The 19,360-nt window shown below is 33.8% G+C and overlaps 1 protein-coding gene across 4 annotated transcripts in view; it reads right to left on the reverse strand.

Moving 5' to 3' along the window:
* The window catches only part of ATAD2B (ATPase family AAA domain containing 2B), a 120,454-nt gene that overhangs the window by 56,163 nt on the left and 44,931 nt on the right, over positions 1–19,360 (reverse strand). For all 4 annotated transcript variants that reach the window (XM_065928637.1, XM_065928638.1, XM_065928636.1 and 1 more), the window contains 5 exons: positions 15,875–15,963; positions 12,492–12,651; positions 11,199–11,289; positions 3,881–4,192; positions 1,349–1,484 (listed from right to left, as the gene is read on the reverse strand). In XM_065928637.1, the coding sequence (XP_065784709.1) occupies positions 1,349–1,484; positions 3,881–4,192; positions 11,199–11,289; positions 12,492–12,651; positions 15,875–15,963 (788 nt within the window). The remainder of the gene's footprint in view (positions 1–1,348; positions 1,485–3,880; positions 4,193–11,198; positions 11,290–12,491; positions 12,652–15,874; positions 15,964–19,360) is intronic.

The following is a 19,360-nucleotide window of genomic DNA, read 5'->3' on the forward strand; positions in this document are numbered from 1 at the left end:
AACAAACTAATTTTATCAAAACATCTCTTTAAAAAGTTCATCCTAGGATACAGCTGTCTCACTATTAAATCAAAGTCAAATCAATGAATTAGAAAAGTTTATGCAAAAGAGCAATTTCTTCAGAAAGGCTAAGTCAAACAAAATAAACCATGGCACTGATATACATTAAATCAGTGACAGAATGTTCTTAATATAAAATTAAAAAACTTGTCTTTTGACAGTTTCTTGGCTTCTACCCTGAATTTCAAATTCAAACAACTAAAACTGTTAAAACAATAGCACACACACAGCTAACCAGGTGAAAGTCAGAAAAAAATGATCATTTTGTTTTCCCTTAATAAACAGATTTGTAAAATTACTAAAATAGTGTAAGAAAACTTCCCAGAAGGCATAAAAGAAAGGCTCTGCCAGTAGAAGACAAAAGTTACTAACAGGATAGTTTGCTGTTAAAGAGTAAATTAAAGTGATTTAGTCTCATTTTAAAAACTGAAAAACAAGGAAGCGTTATCAATGCAAATAATCAAATTAGCATTTCACCAAAATCTATGAGAGAAACTTCATTAATGTTGAAGACTTAAATTCATTCAAAATCTCTCTAAAGAAACATTACTTTAAAAAATACACACAATGTCTTCTAATAAAAGTCCTATTAAAAAAAAAATCCCATTAGACCTACCTGACTGGAGCATTATGGTTCTTCAACTATCCTGATAATTATGTAAATGCAAGTTGATGATGCTGTTACTATTTGAAAACTATTTAATGTCTTACTTTAAAATTACATTAGCACTAAAACTGTTTACCTATTGAAGTGTATAGCAAAAGCTGCTTTACTATAAATAAAGGTAAATAGAAAAAACATAAAATCTAAATTAGAAAGTGTAAACTAATGAGGTTGTGGGCAATCAGAAAGTTATTGATTTAATTACTAAGCAATTTCTAACTCAAAATCTCTTAGTACCCTTAGAGTCCTAAATTATCATGTGAAACTTATTACAATCAAAATACTCTAGATCACAGTAAATATTTCATTTCTGTTCAGTTGAAATAAAAAGCAAGAATACTGGGGACATGGATTGACTTTCTAAAGGTAACCCTGCCTTCTATCCTACTTAAAAAAAAAAGAATCCCACAATCAGTTTAAGGAAAAATATCTTTAGTTGACCAATAAGCCAAATTACTACCACACAAAAACAAAAGCACAATATAAATTTTCCAGAACTATGTCCAAACAACAGGAAAAAAAAGTCCTCAAGGTTATAACCGTAAGTAAAAATATACTGCAATTCTAACCATAAAATAGTAAAAATCACTCTAAGTTGAAAGAAATTTGATATAAATTGCTTACATTGTAAAATGAAGGTAAGGTTTATGTACAGCAGCAGCTGATGACTGTTTCTTTGGTGATCCTGAGTGACAACTTGTCTCGAAAATTGATAAAGCATTCTCATCTTCACTGTCATCTAAAATCAAAGTTTCTATATCTGTTTTAAAAAGAACACAAAGATTATGAGGCTTAGGAAGTCATTTAATACTACTGACCTACCAAAGCTAAGGAAAACTGATTAAAAAATCAAGTGGCAGTAACAAGTTATCTATCAAATACCACAAACTGACCAGGCAAATGACAAACTACAGTATTTTGAGTAAGTTATAAATGGAACCAATGTAATTCTTTCACCTGTACAGACTACTGAAGTATTATGAGATACATTTTTGGAGAATAACTACAAGAAGTCTGGAAAAGAAATGGCACTCTCATAAAGTTCTCACCTACTTACTAAGAATCTCTAAGCTAATTTTTACCAAAACCAGTGCATTCAATATAAAGTGGTTTAATTAATAGAGTAATTGAAGTATGCCCCAGTTCTTACAAAAGCAACAAGGAATAAATTGACCTTTATTTTTTTCACATGGCATACACACACACACACTTCAAGGAAAATCTAGTCTAGTTAAGAAGGGACTCAGGAATTTAGTGGAAAAAAAGCCAATCTTAGAAAACACACTTATTCAAGTAACATTAGTCTCTTTATGGGTCTTAAGTTACTGCTCAATGAACAACTGGAACTAAAATTCCTATTGAGAGTGCCATACTTAAAAATTTACCTAGACTGCAACCTAAAGTATTATAGCTGTAATTCACACATACTTAACAAAAGTGTCAATTCATTCAATAAAAAGCAATGCTGCATGTATAGGAGAAATGTAAGGAAATTAAAATTGACAGAAATCATACCCTTCCCCAAAGAAAACAAGGGAAAAAAAGAGGTATGCTTTCTAAAACGAGGTCTTGAATTGTGCTGGCAGATAGAGCACAATTCAGTGGCTTTTAAAAGTCAAATATTGGCTAATTCAAGTCAATGTATGACAAAAAGCACTACAATACTGTAAAGTAATTAGCCTCCAACTAATAAAAATAAAGGGAAAAAAAAGTCAAATATTTAACATGACTAATATTATAAAAATTAATCAAACAATTAAGTACCATTTGATTGATAATTCATATACAAGGACACTTGCTAAGAAAAATATTAAAGGCCAAAATAATCCAGAATAATATATCTAAACAACTAAAAAATATTATTAATAATCAAAGTGATTTCTTCCTTCCACTGGCATATAAAGAAAAAAATGGATCTAAAGCATACTTAATACTTATGGGGGAAAAAGTGGTAAGACTAATAATGTCATAAAAAAATTCTCAAATGGAAATGAAGTTATAATCTCTCAGAAGAGAAGGTAGATTTTTATTATTTTCTAAAGGTAACATAGTTTTTTTTAATTTAAAAAAATTAGGGAAAATATACAGATTCTCAGTTATGAAAATCAGAGACAAGAAATGTACAGTTCATGGCAGAGTAGCTGGCTCATATAAAATATCTATTTTCATTTGACAAATTTAAGAAATCAAGTAATCAATGTGATATTTCATGAGAATCTACCTTAAAAAGTTTCTGAAAAATATATTTATAACAGCAAAATTCACTGACTACTGATGATTTTTTCTCTATGTAACAGTTATAACGTTAACATAATTCACTAACAATTTGCTATACAGTGAAAACTACATGCTAAACAAAGAAAATTAAGATAATTTTTAAAAATTACTGTCTCTTCAAAGTTCATGGGCTTTACTTTGATTAGCATACAAACCTAAAGTTTTCCTATAAATAAGTAACATTTTTTAAAGTAGCTTTCTATTTTTTTCTCAAATTCATACTACAATCATGAGGCCAGAATTCAAGATCATCTATAATCAGGTTCTAATTTACTCCCTTACTAATAAACTACACTCCATTAGCACAGCACACTATGGAGTGCTGTGCCAATAATAGCAATATGATGAGCTGAATCCAGAGGGACATTATAACAACATGGTTAAGAGCACTGCCTTTGGAGTTGGGCTCCCTGGGTTTGAGCAAGACCTAGAACTTACTGAGTGACCTTATATAAGTGAATATCTTCATTTTTGATAGAGTAAGAGTACCCACCCCACAGGATTGTTATGAGGATTAATAAATGACAATTTATGTAAGCACAATAAGAGAAATGTAAACCAATACTATTACAGTGAACTTTCCTAAAGATGGCAACACTCCTATATTAAGATAGTCAGATAGTCCCAAGAGTAAACAAAGAGAACAAATATTCAGAACAAATAAACATTCATTATTCTTATAGACACTGAGTAAGCAACTACTGTATGCCAGGCATATGCTAGGTCTAGAATACAGTGGCAAATGAAATAGATACATCTCCTATATTCATGGCAAATATAAAAGAGTAACACACAAATACTTTTATAAGGATATTCAATTTATTTACTTATGCCCATACTTATTTCATTTAAACAGTATGAAAAGAGAAATTATACTACCTTCTTTCTTGTCACTCTGGCTAATCTCAGCATGAGGAAACACTTTTTGCAGGACAGCTAGGATGTTGTTGAAGCTTCTTTCCAGCAGTGGTTTTATGATGGGAGACAGTGCATGTCCCGAAGACATGACAGCACGCTGGGAAGCAGGCACAATATTCTGCATTGCATGGTAAAAATCTTGGGCATTGAGCACGATTGAGGAAACATCTAGCTGCAGTTTATGACTGCTAGCATAGATCTGGGGGTAACGCCTCCGCAGGGCAATCAGGGCAGCTTCAGTGCACAGGGCCTTAATATCAGCTCCGCAATAGCCTAATGCACAAAAGGAAAAGGATAACAAAGGTAAGTCCATTTTTCCAAGTACCAATTATATTTTGCAAATATGTACATCTTTATCCAAAAAACTAATATTAAATCAATTATTATGGGCAATTTTACCAGCAAAATGAAAAATGACCCTTTAAAAACATCTAATAAAACCATTTATCCAATAACTAAAAATGCTTTGAATATGTTAACAAATACATAAACTAATGATATTAAAAGTCATATATTTTTGTGCCAAGACCACTGATTATAATGTACATCTTTCTTCAAGAAAGGTTTAAGAAAAATAACGTCATAGCAATCCTTCATCAATATTCCTAATCATCAGTTTAGTCCTTAAGGCATTAGTTTTCCATAAATTTTTCTAATATGACTAATTTCAAACACCTATAATGAAGTGGTACAAAGTAGTATACATAAGCAGAAACTTCAAAATCACAGCTATTCTACTACCAACTCTGAGTGCAAGGTAGAAGCAGGTTAATATCTAAGTATCCCCAAAACTATAAAGTTGTAAGCATCTCTGATAATTCCAAAGGAACTAAAAGGAAGGAGAATTCTTCCATTTTTCACATTAATTTCCTTTTTATATATACTTTTAGCTTAAAGTGATTCATAATCTAGTTCAAAGGGCTATAGAGACATGAGGCATCATCCATTACCCATATTTAAGTGATCATCAAGTTAAATAACTGATCGAGCTGCCAGTGAAGTCAGTCATTTCATTCATTTGAGCAACAAATACATAGAAAAACACATGAACTGTTAGGTCTTTAACACAAAACAAAGAAGAAAACTCAAACTAGTCATGGTTGGTTTTTTACATTAACGATTAAACGTACATTTGGCCACCTTTGTCAGTTAACGCCAGCAGGGGGAACCACTCAAACTAGTTACAGAACATTAGTCCCTAAGCTCTTACAGGGGTGTTATCATATTTATTTCATTTTATATCTTACAATGACCTTGTAGAACACTTAAGTACTGAAATTAAAATGGTGATTAGACAGGAAAAATATAAGCAAAGAAGAAATAGTCCCAGATTAACTGGCAGAAAAAGAACATTAAGGAACAAAATCATATAAATCAAACTGACTCACACTTCTATAATAAACTATATCCCTATTATCAGTAAAGATCACCTTAACCAAGTCCTACACACAACAGAAAACTCCTTACTCTGCTCTCCTTTTTCCACAGCACTTATCACCTTATCATTTACCTAGTATCTTTATTATCTGCCTTCCCCAACTAGAAAATGACCTCTAGGGTTATTTGTCTTGTTCACTAAGTGTTTATCTATCTCAAATACCAAGAATAATGTCTGGCCTGGCTTTCAATAGATATCCAATAATTTCCTGAGTGAAAGAATGAATGAAAAGAGAAAAAAGTTAACAGCAAGGTTATAGTCTGTTATATATAAAACTGTTAAGTTACCATGTATAACTGGAAAGGGGGAACAATGAATCCTATCTACTAGGCTTTTTTTTTTTATTCCCAAGAAATTTAAGCTCTTTTATTATTAAACCAACTTACTGGGACTAAAAATTTCAACTAAAATTATTAAGAATTGTATTCTTGAACATTTATTAAGAGGTAGGGGAAAACTTACTATGTCCTATGAGAATTTAATTCAGAAAAGGATAAGCAGATGAAGCTTGAACACTGTCCCATGCCAGCAATCAATTTCCCAAAAATTTCTCAGAAAAAAACAAGTTTACCATTCAGTTCAGTTCAGTTCAGTCACTCATTAGTGTCATTGCAGCCCCATGGACTGCAGCACACCAGGCTTCCCTGTCCTTCACCAACTCCTGGAGCTTGCTCAAACTCATATCCATCGAGTCGGTGATGCCTTCCAACCATCTCATCCCCTATCGTCCCCTTCTCCTCCTGACTTCAATCTTTCCCAGCATCATGGTCTTTTCCAGTGAGGCAGTTCTTCACATCAGGTGGCCAAAGTATTGGAGTTTCAGCTTCAGCATCAGTCCTTCCAATGAATATTCAATTCCTTTAGGATTGATTGGTTTGATTTCCTAGCAGTCCAAGGGACTCTCAAGAGTCCTCCAGCATCCCAGTTCAAAAGCAACAATTCTTTGGCACTCAGCTTTCTTTATGGTCCAACTCTCAATCCACACATGATTACTGGATAAACCATAGCTTTGACTATATGAACCTTTGTAAGCAAAGTAATATCTCTGCTTTTTAATATGCTGTCTAGGTTGGTCATAGCTCTTCTTTCAAGGAGCAAGCGTCTTTTAATTTAATGGCTGCAGTCACCATCTGCAGTGATTTTGGAGCCCAAGAAAATAAAGTCTGTCACGGTTTCCATTGTTTCTCCATCTATTTGCCATGAAGTGACAGAACCAGAAGCCATGATCTTTGTTTTCTGAATGTTGAGCTTTAAGCCAGTTTTTTCACTTTCCCCTTTCACTTTCACCAAGAGGCTCTTTAGTTCCTCTTCACTTTCTGCCATAACGGTGGTGTCATCTGTATATCTGAGGTTATTGATATTTCTCCCAGCAATCTTGATTCCAGCTTGTGCTTCACAAAGCCTGGCATTTCACATGATGTACTCTGCATAGAAGTTAAATAAACAGGGTAACAATATATTAGCCTTGACGTACTTCTTTCCCAATTTGGAACTAGTCCGTTGTTCCATGTCCAGTTCTAACTGCTGCCTCTTGACCTGCATACAGGTTTCTCAGGAGGCAGGTAAGGTGGTCTGTTCCCATCTCTTGAAGAATTTTCCACACTTTGTTGTGATCCAAACAGTCAAAGACTTTAGTGTAGTCAATGAAACAGAAATGGATGTTTTTCTGGAATTCTCTTGCTTTTTCTATGATCCAGCGGATATTGGCAATTTGATCTCTGGTTCCTCTGCCTTTTCTAAATCCAGTCTGAACATCTGGAAGTTCTCAGTTCACGTAGTGTTGAAGCCTCAGTTGGAGAATTTTGAGCATTACTTTACTAGCCTGTGAGATGAGTGCAATTGTGCAGTAGCTTGAGCATTCTTTGGGATTGCCTTTCTTTGGGATTAAAATGAAAACTGACTTTTTTGGGTCCTGTGGCCACTGCTGAGTTTTCCAAATTTGCTGGCATATTGAGTGCAGCACTTTCACAGCATCATCTTTTAGGATTTGAAATAGCTCACCTGGAATTCCATAACCTCCACTAGCTTTGTTCATAGTGATGCTTCCTAAGGCCCACTTGACTTCACACTCCAGGATGTCTGGCTGTAGGTGAGTGATCACACCATCACTCTCCATTTTATTTTCTACTTCTTAAGGAATGAATCCCCTCCCCAAAAAAAGCCTATCTTTTCCTATTCCATACATATCTGTAACATTAGTTCAACAAAATAACTGTAGAACACTAGCTCAGACATAAAGTTAATCAAACAATCCATTTCAGAGGAAGTAAAGAATAAACTACCACCTTCAAAAAACATAAACCACATTCCTTTCACTTCTTAAAAGTATATACAGTTACTGAACATCCTACATGACCCAATTTTCAGTGCAAAAAGTCTAAGTTAAAAAGGAAAAAAAATGCTCAAAAACAATGCAGAACAGAAAAAAGTCACTAAAAGTTATTTTATACAGTAAATGTTGCCCATAACATTTGTGTTTGACATAATATGTTAACAATATAATTAGCAATCTACTGTTCATTTTTTCTTAACTTATTAAAGATAACTTTAGAGTTTATCAACTGTAATAGATTCCATTTAAAGTAAATTTCCTTCCCTAAATTATATGGATGTTTTTATATTGACACATTTTATTAACAATACCAAAAATCACATTTGTTAATATTACCACAGTCTCATCACTACAGTCTTTTAAGTGTTAGCAAGCTGTCAGCTCACAGTGACAAATATAAGTCATACAGCACCCTTTGAGAACTGCCGTGTAGTTTACAATCCATTTTGTTAAAAAAAAAATTCTAATTTTTTCATTGAAAGTTTGAATTTCATCATTAGTAATAAAGTTTTACTTGAAAAAAATAAATTTTCACATGGATTATCATAACCAACAGACTATAAATTACAGGATTTATCTCTGTTACATTTGTTCATGAATGAGAATTGCTAGTTTATATCTGTGGTTGTCAACCTTGACTAGTCTGAATAAACAAAGAAAATGAATCAAAAATAGGTTACCAACAAACTTAATGAATCAGAATCACTAAGTGGTGGTTTAATATCATAAATATGTATTTTGAGAAAACTACCAGTCATTCTGATAAACAAAAAAATTGAGAACTACTGAGTTAATAATGTACTTTTCTTTTGTTTAGTCACTAAGTCATGTCTGACTCTTTTGCGACCGCACTGGGACCCCATGCGACCCCAATACTTTATACACTTTCCTTACTAGACTCTAAAACAGGATTAAAGGTATATCATAACTAGGCTAAATAGGTTATATTAAGTGTGATCACATGTCCCGGTTTAGGTCGCTTGCCTAAACAGCATATTTCTTCACTCTCAAAGGGTCCTGGTTTAGAAAACAGATGATATGACTATTCTAGAAATACCAAAATATAGCCTCTTTTGAAAGTTAAAAGTTGATATTAGAGAAAATATCAAAATCCCTTCCATAAGAATTCCATAACTATACTAGTTCTACCATTACAATTCTAATAGTCTGATAAATACACATATCTAGACACCAAAAAAAAAAAAAAGGCATTTTGAGTACTGTTAAGATAGAGATTTGTCTGAAAGACTGAAAGTATAAACTATTCAAAGAGGCTATAAACTGGGAAAGGCAATAAACTTTTTATGAAGCTACTTTTTAAGTAAAATACCAAACAGTGAAGGTCCACAAGCTAAGATGCCTCATTGACAGAGACTAAGGTTTCATTGCTTAAACCTTAGTGAGAATGAATAGACAAATATGATTAGATAGAAGATCTTCATTAACTTTAAGCTCCTACTATTTATGCACATGTTCTAGCTACCGAAATTACTTGAAGACTACTAAAAATCACACCTATGAAACATGCAAACCTCCAAGTACTTGGGAATTCATTTCAAGATAAAAGTTACCAAATCCATAACCTCTAACAAAAGGTCAACCATGTTTTCAGTTCTTCATCAACAACCTGCTTACTCTTTTGTCAGGCATAAATTTCACTCTACTGAACCCATACATGTTAAAACAACTTTGGGATACATAAGTGGTTAACTTCATAATGAATTTAAAGTGTATTGCTATTTCATTCCTGTTTGAAGACTTGCATTTGATTTTTTTTTAATGTGAATTGGTTTCTTAAATGAAATAAATGTCACAAACAAAATCAGAAGTCAGTTAATTATAATTTTTATGTAACTCTCCAGGAAGAAAATAGTATATATATATAAGCAGATTCTAAACCAGCAATGCCACCCCCAAAAAAGGCAAGAGAAATTCTTCAGTCCTATAACAAAGTATATCTTAAAGTTTTTTTAACTTAAGAAACTGACTAAAAGCTAAAATAAATAACCTGGTAAAATGAGAAGTAGTGGCCTTTGGAAATGAAAAAGAAAACTGAGACTCTAATATTTAGGATGACAAATTAGAGTATATAATATTTCAGATGGTAGATAGGGTAATAAAAAGTAATTTTTAGATTACTCAGGGAATTTCCAAGATTATCTGAAGACTTCTGCTTATTTCAGTTAAGGATCATTCTGTGACAAATTCACAGACCAATCAACAAAGACTTTCCATTCTGATCTGTACTCTAACACAATATCATAAAAGTAGCAGGAAATAAAAGGGGTCAAATTTTCAAAAAGGGCAAAGACTGGGTTTTGTACCAAATACCACCCTCTCCCATAAAGCAGCACAAGGCTTTGCAAAGGTCAAGCCAAATTTACATGAAATGGGTTTGGCGCATGCTCTCTTATACCAGGCAAAGCTTAAACTGGAGTAGTGCTGGAGAGATTTACGTTTTCTCCTCACCAGAAGATGTCGAGGTCTTTGTGGTTCAAAAGTTGAGGTATGCTGCTTCGGAGATGGAGGTCCCTGTGGATGAAGAGGATAATTCGGATGTAGCTAACTGAATGGACTAATGTTCTATTTAAGTTTTAATTATTTGATGGTGGACCACAATGATTTTTTAACTAAGTTGTTCTTTTTGGTTTTGGTAACTTTAAACTTTTCCCACGTAGACTGCTGATTGTTGGTGGACTTATTAGGGGAACGTCTTCATAACGCTTAAAAAGTTCATGGAGAGATTTTTTAATCTATATTTTTCGGAGAATGAGAGAAAAATAGACAAAAGACAGAAAAAGAATGAAAGGAAAATACCTGCATGTATATTCAGCTGCTTAATACCATATTCATTTTTATTTCAGACCTAATTAGTGCCAAACTCCTGAATTCCAAAACCTCTGAATTCCATCTCCTATGTATGCACATAAAATACTCTCACCATATCCTTTTAGGGCAATAGTGTTCATTCACTCTGTAGGAGATCTTCTATTCTGTGAATAATTTAACATTAACTTGGAGAGTTTAACATTTAGGGAAATATAGCGGATGTCATTAAGTGTTTTCTTTGAAGACTCCTCTCACTCAACTTCTTTCTACACCACCAGAATGAAGATGAGTCCATCATGTAATCTGTGAAGTAAAAGACTATAGTCCTGCTCTATACATGGATCTTTACCTCTTGCTTAAGCTTATTTTTCTAAGTAAAATTTCTGAAAGGGAACAGTTCCTAAAAGGAGACACTGTAATAAGATTGGAAATCCAGCACTCAATGAAAGGCATTATTACTATGGAGTTTTGTTAATCGAAACACCTAATGGCAGCTAAAATTTTAATTTAGAAGTGTTCAAACTTCAAGTGAAATGTTTAAAATAATTTTTTACATTTGAAGGCAAAGCCATCTATTGCACAAAAATATCATTATACTCATTCACATTCCAAATACAAGGGGAAAAGGAGGCTGAGCAGAACAAACAATGGCAATCAAAAATTCAAATAGTAGCACTCACCAACACATTTTTCGGCCAATTCACCTAAAAAAGCATCCGACAATTTTGGATTCCAGTCCCTGGTATGGATCTGTAAAATGTGTTTTCTTGCCTAAGGAAAAAAATACAAATAAAATATCATCAACCCCAAAATGTATCAGATGGAACAAAGTCATCAACTAACCATATCCCAGAAAAGCAATTGTTTATTTTAAAAGAAGCATAAACAGCTTGGCAGCCATGTTAACTCTGATTCCCATAATAACCCTGTGAGCTATGTAGTAGAGATCCTTGTTTCACAAACTAGGACATGTAATAGTCTGAGAGGTAAAGGAACTTGATCTAGGACTAGAACTCAAAACTAAATTACACTTTCCTCCACATCATTTTTACCATCTGAAAATGTAACAGCAAAAAACTTCAATGCATTATAATAACCATAACTTCTAACAAACTGTATATTTAGATTTTTCAGGTCCTTTTAGTTCTAATATGCATAAAGTATCATTACAGTTTGAAGTTGAAGTTTTTGATTAAGTAAAGAAATATAATACACACACTGTCATATAAGTTCATGAATGCTTTCACACTTAATACATAATAAGGTAATCTCCATGAATAGTAACTGAATTCACTGAAAAAAAACAAAGGTTTAAACAATTTTACCTTGATTTTTTTCTTTCAAAATAGCATTCTCTACCTTAAATCTAACTGTATAACACAATCAAAATTTTAACATCTTGGTTCCAAATTAAATTTCTTTTCCTCCCACTGGAAAAAAAGAAACACTGAAGTATAAAAATCCATAATCAGCTGAAAAGTCACATCAGAATGTTTTTTCACATTTGCCTTCTTTCAGGGGAAAAACAACACTTTCTAAAATTTAATGTCCTTATTGCCTCAACACTGCTACTTGAGTTTCTTAAGACTATGAAATAGCAAATTATAACCAAGATAAAATTATTACTGGCTTGGTGAGGAATCTGGGATCTAGCTCCAAGACAAAAAGAACTTGGAAGCTATCAGGATAAATTTTGCTCAAAAGTTGACAAAATCTGGAATCAGTAGCTATTGCTTCAATTCCAAGGTCTAAGCTGGGCATTCAACTACCAAAAACAAACCAATGATATAACAAATATTTTCTTTCATATATGTGAGTATATGACGTTCATATATGTGACTTGACATATGTGAGTTTGAGCAGGCTCCAGGAGATGGTGAAGAACAGGGAAGCCTGGTGTGTATACACACACACACACACTTCACAATCAAATGAGAAATAAATCTTAGTATATTGAAAACAGAAACTGTTACCTTTTGATCCGGAAGGTTGAAAAGAAATTCTCTGTCAAAACGACCAGGTCTCCTAAGAGCAGGATCTATAGAATCAAGTCTATTTGTAGCACCAATAACAACAATTTCACCCCTATTGTCTAATCCATCCATAAGAGCAAGGAGGGTTGACACTATAGAGCTGTAAGAAAATTTTAAAGAGGAAAGAAAGAAAAAGTTGCAAAAACTGTTGCTTATACTAACTTTTATCAGTCTTAAAGATTTTTATATCCATGTTCAAAAGTGAAATTAAGTTCCAATTAACTTTCTCATATTGTTCTAAACAGGTTTAAGTCTTCTGAAGATATGACTGACATATAATACATTGGATATGTTTAAAGAACACAAATTGCTGAATTTTGAAGTATGTGAAACTATCACCATTAAGGAAAAAAGTAATATTGATCATGCTCTTCTTTACACCCTTCATAATCCATCCCGACCTCTACCCAACCCCTTGGAAACTACTGATCCAAGTTCTGTCACTATACATTAGCTTGCATTACCTAAAATTTTATATAGACGGAATCACATGGTAAAAACTTTTTTTCTACTGGATTCTTTCCCTCAGCATGATTATTTGAAATTTATCACACTGTTGGTGTATTTTTGTTGTTGTTCAGTCGCTCAATCTTGTCTGACTTTTTGTGACTCCATGAACTGCAGCACACCAGGCTTCCCTGTTCTTCACCATCTCCGGGAGCTTGCTCAAACTCACATACATCAAGTCAGTGGTGTCATCCAACCATCTCATTCTCTGTTGTTCCCTTCTCCTCCTGCCTTCAATTTTTCCCAGCATCAGGGTCTTTTCTAATGAGTCAGCTCTTCGCATCAGGTGGCCAAAGTATTGGAGTTTCAGCTTCAGACACCAGTCCTTCCAATGAATGAATATTCAGGATTGATTTCCTTTAGGATTGACTGGTTTGATCTCCTTGCAGTCCGAGGGACTCTCAAGAGTCTTCTTCAACATCACAGCCCAAAGGCATCAATTCTTCAGCAGTCAGCCTTTTTTATTGTCCAGATCTCACATCCACACATGACTACTGGAAAAACCATAGCTTTGACTATACAGACCTTTGTAGGCAAAGTAATGTCTCTGCTTTTTAATATGCTGTCTAGGTTGGTCATAACTTTTCTTCCAAGGAGCAAGCATTTTTTAATTTCACTGCTGCAGTCACCATCTGCAGTGATTCTGGAGCCCAAGAAAATAAAATCTGTCACTGTTTCCATTGTTTCCCCATCTATTTGCCATGAAGTGATTGGACCAGATGCCATGATCTTTGTTTTCTGATGTTGAGTTTTAAGTCAATTTTTTCACTCTCCTCTTTCACTTTCATCAAGAGGCCTTTTAATTTCTCTTCGCTTTCTGCCATAAGGTTTCTGTCCTCTGCATATTTTGAGGTTATTGATATTTGTCCCAGCAATCTTTACTCCACTTTCTGCTTCATCCAGCTTGGCATTTCACATGATGTACTCTGCATAGAAGTTAAATTAGCAGGGTGACAATATACAGCCTTGATGTACTCCTTTCCCAATTTAGAACCAGTCCATTGTTCCACATCCAGTTCTAATTATTGTTTCTTGACCTGCATACAGGTTTCTCAGGAGGTAGGTAAGGTGGTCTGGTATTCCCATCTCTTGAAGAATCTTCCACAGTTTGTTGTGACCCATACAGTCAAAGGCTTTGGCATAGTCAATAAAGCAGAAAAAAAAAAATAAAAAAGAGAGAGAGGAAAAAAAAAAAATAAAGCAGAAGTAGATGCTTTTCTGGAATTCTCTTGCTTTTTCCATGATCCAGTGGATGCTGGCAATTTGATCTCTGGTTCCTCTGCCTTTTCTAAATCCAGCTTGAACATCTGGAAGTTCTTGGTTCACATACTCTTGACCCTTAGGTTCAAGGATTTTGAGCATTACTTTGCTAACATGTGAGACAGTTTAACAAGAGTTTATTCCTTTTCATTGCTAAAACAATATTCCATTTTATGATATATCCCAAATTGTTGATATACATGTTGATGGACATTTAGACTGTTTCCAATTTTTGGCTATTACCCAAAAATATTATGAACATTCACATACAGGTTATGAAAATTTTCCCACAGGTGTTTTGCTAAAAGTTTTATACTTAAACCTCTTGAGTTTAAGCCTTAATCCTCTTCTTAATCTTTAATGTTTACAAAATCTAAAACAACATATTTTCTTTTCCTAAATACTGCTTTATCAATGTCTTTTTTATCATGGCCAATTGAGCCAGAGGTTGGTTTCAATTTTATTTTTTTCAAAGAAGCAACTTTTTAATTTCTTGATTTCTCTATATCTTTGTTTGCAGTTCATATACTGCTATAATTCTTATTTCACTAGTACCATAGATTATTTAGAATTAGAGCAATAACTGTTGATAACAGACATAAAATTTTCTGCTTGTCTGTTATCTTTTACATTTTGTATATTATTAAACTTTGGAAATTAGTTGTGATTTAAGGCATAATATATGATAAGTTTTTATAAATGATGTTTAGTGTTCATTCTATATTGCCTTAGATAAGCATGCACACAAGATCAGATTCATATAACACAGTTGCTCAAATAATCTACAGAGAATTTATTTTATGCTCCTTTGTTCTATTAATTACCAAGAGGTACATGATCTCTTTCACAGTGATGATCAGTTTGACTCTTACTTTGCAGTTCTGTCAATTTTTGTTTTATATATTTTGAAATATAGTAATTAGGGAATTACAGATTTTAAACCATTACATCTTTTAATAAGTTGAAGCTTTTATCATTATAAGGGGATCGTCTTTATATTTATAATAATGCTTTCTGTCTTACACACAATTTTGTCTAATACAGCAATAGTAGCTTTCTGTTAGCATTTACTTGATAAATTTTGTACCACTTATGAATTGACTATTTCAGACATTTTATATAAACGAAGGTTCCAAATGGTGGGGAAAAGGCAAGCAAAAGCTTAGTCACAAATATTCACAGGGACAAGAGAAACAAAAAAATATTTTAAGAAATAAAATATTATAAAAAAATTACAGCTAGGATGAAAATTAGAAGCTCACAAATTTAAGCAGCTCAATTCAAAATAGGAAAATTCTACCTACAAACATCTGAAGACAGAGGAGCCTGGCGGGTGAATAGACCATAGAGTCACAAAAAGTCGGACACAACAGAGTGACTGAGCACATACATGCACACACACACACACACTCATGCACACACATGCTATAAGAAAGAAGTCTTCCTCAAGGGAACAACAGTTTGCATCCTACAAGCCTCACAGCACTAATTCAAGGGTTAAGTCTTAGTACTATGTCAACATATGAACTCAACATAATCAGATTAGTAAATATTACCTGTGGATCTGATCTTGCCTGCTAGAGCGAACTGGAGCTAATCCATCTATTTCATCAAAAAATATTATAGAAGGTCTCATCAAATATGCCTAGTATAAAAAGAAAACGAGTATTAGTTTTCATTTTTAATTTAATTACTATGTTTTTTTAATAAGTAACAGAAGTAAATAGGTAATATAAGCAAATGGTACAACATGCAGCAGGTAAGAAAGATTATAGAGGAAAAAGAAAAGCTCCTATCTCCTCAGTCTCCAATCACAAGGTAATGATTGGAGTTACCTACCCAGTAACTAACTACTGTTTTCAATTTGTTTATTCTGCCATACGTGTCATTTACACACATACACACACATGTATTTTTAAGCATACTATTTTATTAAACACATTTAAACACACTATTCATATTGCTTTTATCATATAACAGACTATTTTATGTTAATGACATATTTTAATTAGCTTCCATGTAAGGATGTAAGAAAAGCATTCCTACAAACTCTAATATAATTTAAGAAAAAGCAAGGTCATTCTATGAAAACTTAAAGCAAAAGGAAGGTGAAGAATCTAAACCTGCAGAAATTAATACCAACAAAGGATGACAATAATTTTAAAGACAGGTTTGGCTTAAAATGTCAAGGTGGACTGGAGAGGGCTCACTGGACCCCAATCCTTGAAGCTAGATCACCGGATTCGAATCATATGTGGACAGGATAGGGAGGGTGAATTACAAGGATTCACAGAGTGGCATCAGATGACCAAGAACACAGGAGTGGATTCCTGCCCCAACCCACCGGCATTCATGTGGATTGTTTTAATTCAACTTGATTGGCTATTCCAAAGATTTTTTTCCCCCTATTTTTGGTGATTGGCGCCCTAAAGGTGCACAATGGAATTGCATTTTGCATTTTTTGGTAAAAGGAACAAAGCAAGGACCTGGAAATACACACTGGAGCAATCTCCTGGGAAGGATTCAGCATGAGTAGATTTAAAGGTGAAAGCGGGAATTTGTTTAAAACAATAAATCACTAAGTCATTTCTAGGGCTTCCCTGGTGGTTCAGAGGTAAAGAATCTGCCTGCAACTCAAGAGATATGTTCGATCCCTGAATCAGGAACATCTCCTGGAGAGAAATGGCAACCCACTCCACTATTCTTGCCCGGGAAATCCCATGGACAGAGAAGTCTAGCAGGTTATAGTAAGGGGTCACAAAGAGTCAGATATGACTTAGCAACTAAACAACAACAAAAGTCACTTCTAAGTTTAAAGAAAACAAAATTGGGATTGAAGATTAAGTAGTTTTCCAGTTGGCTATGCCATTTTCCTTTGAAAAAACTATATTTTAAAAACTAAAAAACATACTCAAGTTAATACAAGAAGTACCTTCTTCTGACCAAGAGGTAGCAGACAAGTCTCCAGACACCATTAAGAAAACCACTGATGAGAAAGAGTGTCTGAACAGGTTTTTAATACAGACAACAGTGCCCCATTCTCATTTATTAGTAAAGAAGAGAAATGAGCACCAGGATTTAAGGCTGTTTCTTTGTTATCAACGCATGAATCGTGATACCTAATAAATATTAATTTTTTTCATTTTATTTGTTCATTTTTGATGTATAGTATAATATACATAACATCTACAGTGTTCTGCATTATATAAGGCAATATTGACATAGATTGAGAGAGAATTCAACTTATATTCAGGCAATGTAAAACTTTGGCTTTGGTAAATATAGTACAGTATTGCAAATCTCATGATTTTTTTCAACATTTTCTTCTCTCTAGCTTACTTTACTGTAAGAATACAGAATATAATACACAATACAAAATATTCATGCTAATTGTTTGTATTATTGGTAAGGCTTCCTATCAACAGTAGGCAGTTAGTAGTTAAGTTTTGGGGGAGTCAAAAATTATATACCAATTTTCAACTGTATGGAAGTTGGTGCCCCTAACCCCTGTATGGTTCAAGAGTCAACTATATACACTTCCTTTTAGGAAAAATTCATATTAGTCCAATTAGATAGGCATTATTTGCTCCATTTTATAGAAGAGGCAAATAAAGATCAGATGCTTTCAGTTACTTAAAGTTACATACTTAATAGGGCTTCTCTGGGGCTCAAATGGTAAAGAATCTGCCTGCAATGCAGGAGACCCATGTTCAATCCCTGGATCAGGAAGATCCCCTGGAAAAGGGAATGGCTACCCACTCCAGTATTCCTGCCTGGAAAATTCTATGGACAGAGGAGCCTGGTGGGCAATAGCCCACGGAGTCGCAAAGAATCAGACAAGACTGAGAGACTAACACCTTCACTTTCATATATACTTAATAGTGAAGTCAGATATGAACTAACATTTTTCTGACACCAAAGGCCAAACTCTTAGCCAATACATTGCATGGTCAATCCTCAGTATCTGTGGGGCGGGGCACTGGTTCCAAGGCTCCCCAGATATACCAAATTACGAGGATGCTCAAGTTCCTCACATAAAATAGCATAGTACTGTTAGCCCTATATATACATGGATTCCACATCAGTGAACTCAACCAATATGAGATGAAATTGTTGCCTGAATCTGTGGATGCAGAACCGGCAGATACGGAAGGCCAACTGCACCTCCTTCATCTCATTTAGAGAACAGATTATATCCTTAATTTAGGAATGTAGATTCTTGTCATTTAAAAAGACATATAATGACTACAAGCAGTTTTTTTAAACAAAGAAAGAAAACATTTCAAATCTATTGCCCACAAAGAAACAGAAACGAAACACAAATAAAGTAAATATAGATTTAAAAAGCAACATGGAGACTCCCTGGTGGTTCAGTGGTTAAGACTTCACTTTCCAATGAAGAGGGTGCAGGTTTGATCCCTGGTAAGGGAGTTAAAGATCCCACATGCCTCACGGCCAAAATAACCAAAACATAAAACAAAAGAAATACTATAAAAAGTAGCATGATTTATGCTATGGTTTTTGATAAAACCAAGAAACATTCCTACACCCAGTATCAAGTTGCAAAAAGTATAACACTGTCAAAAATTTAAAATTAAGTCATTGGACAATTTGCCAGTATCCCCAACCTGATTCTCCCCAAATCCACCAATGTTATTTTACATTATTTTCCAATTATTATGAAATCCTCTTGAAACATGAAGACTGCATATGTTTGACTTCTCAATAGACATCAAACACCTTGACGTTAACAATTTTACTTTATCCCTCTTTCTAGACCTATTATCTGCAACACAGCAGTCTTTAACATGGATACTGATAATAACTAAAAATAATATTTGAAATGCTTTACCAATTAGGTAGAACTTTGATACACATCAACTCAGTAATGGGTATTCAACAAATGCTTGCTCTAAGCATTTTTAAAGTGTCATGTGAATCTCCTTAGGCATAACAAGATATAAATAGCATTACCATGTATGAATGACCCCCTCCAGTACCCTAAATAATTAAAAAGTGAATTTATATCAGGACTAATTTAT

The sequence above is a fragment of the Muntiacus reevesi genome, chromosome 3, assembly GCF_963930625.1.
Source record: "Muntiacus reevesi chromosome 3, mMunRee1.1, whole genome shotgun sequence".
NCBI lineage: Eukaryota > Metazoa > Chordata > Mammalia > Artiodactyla > Cervidae > Muntiacus > Muntiacus reevesi.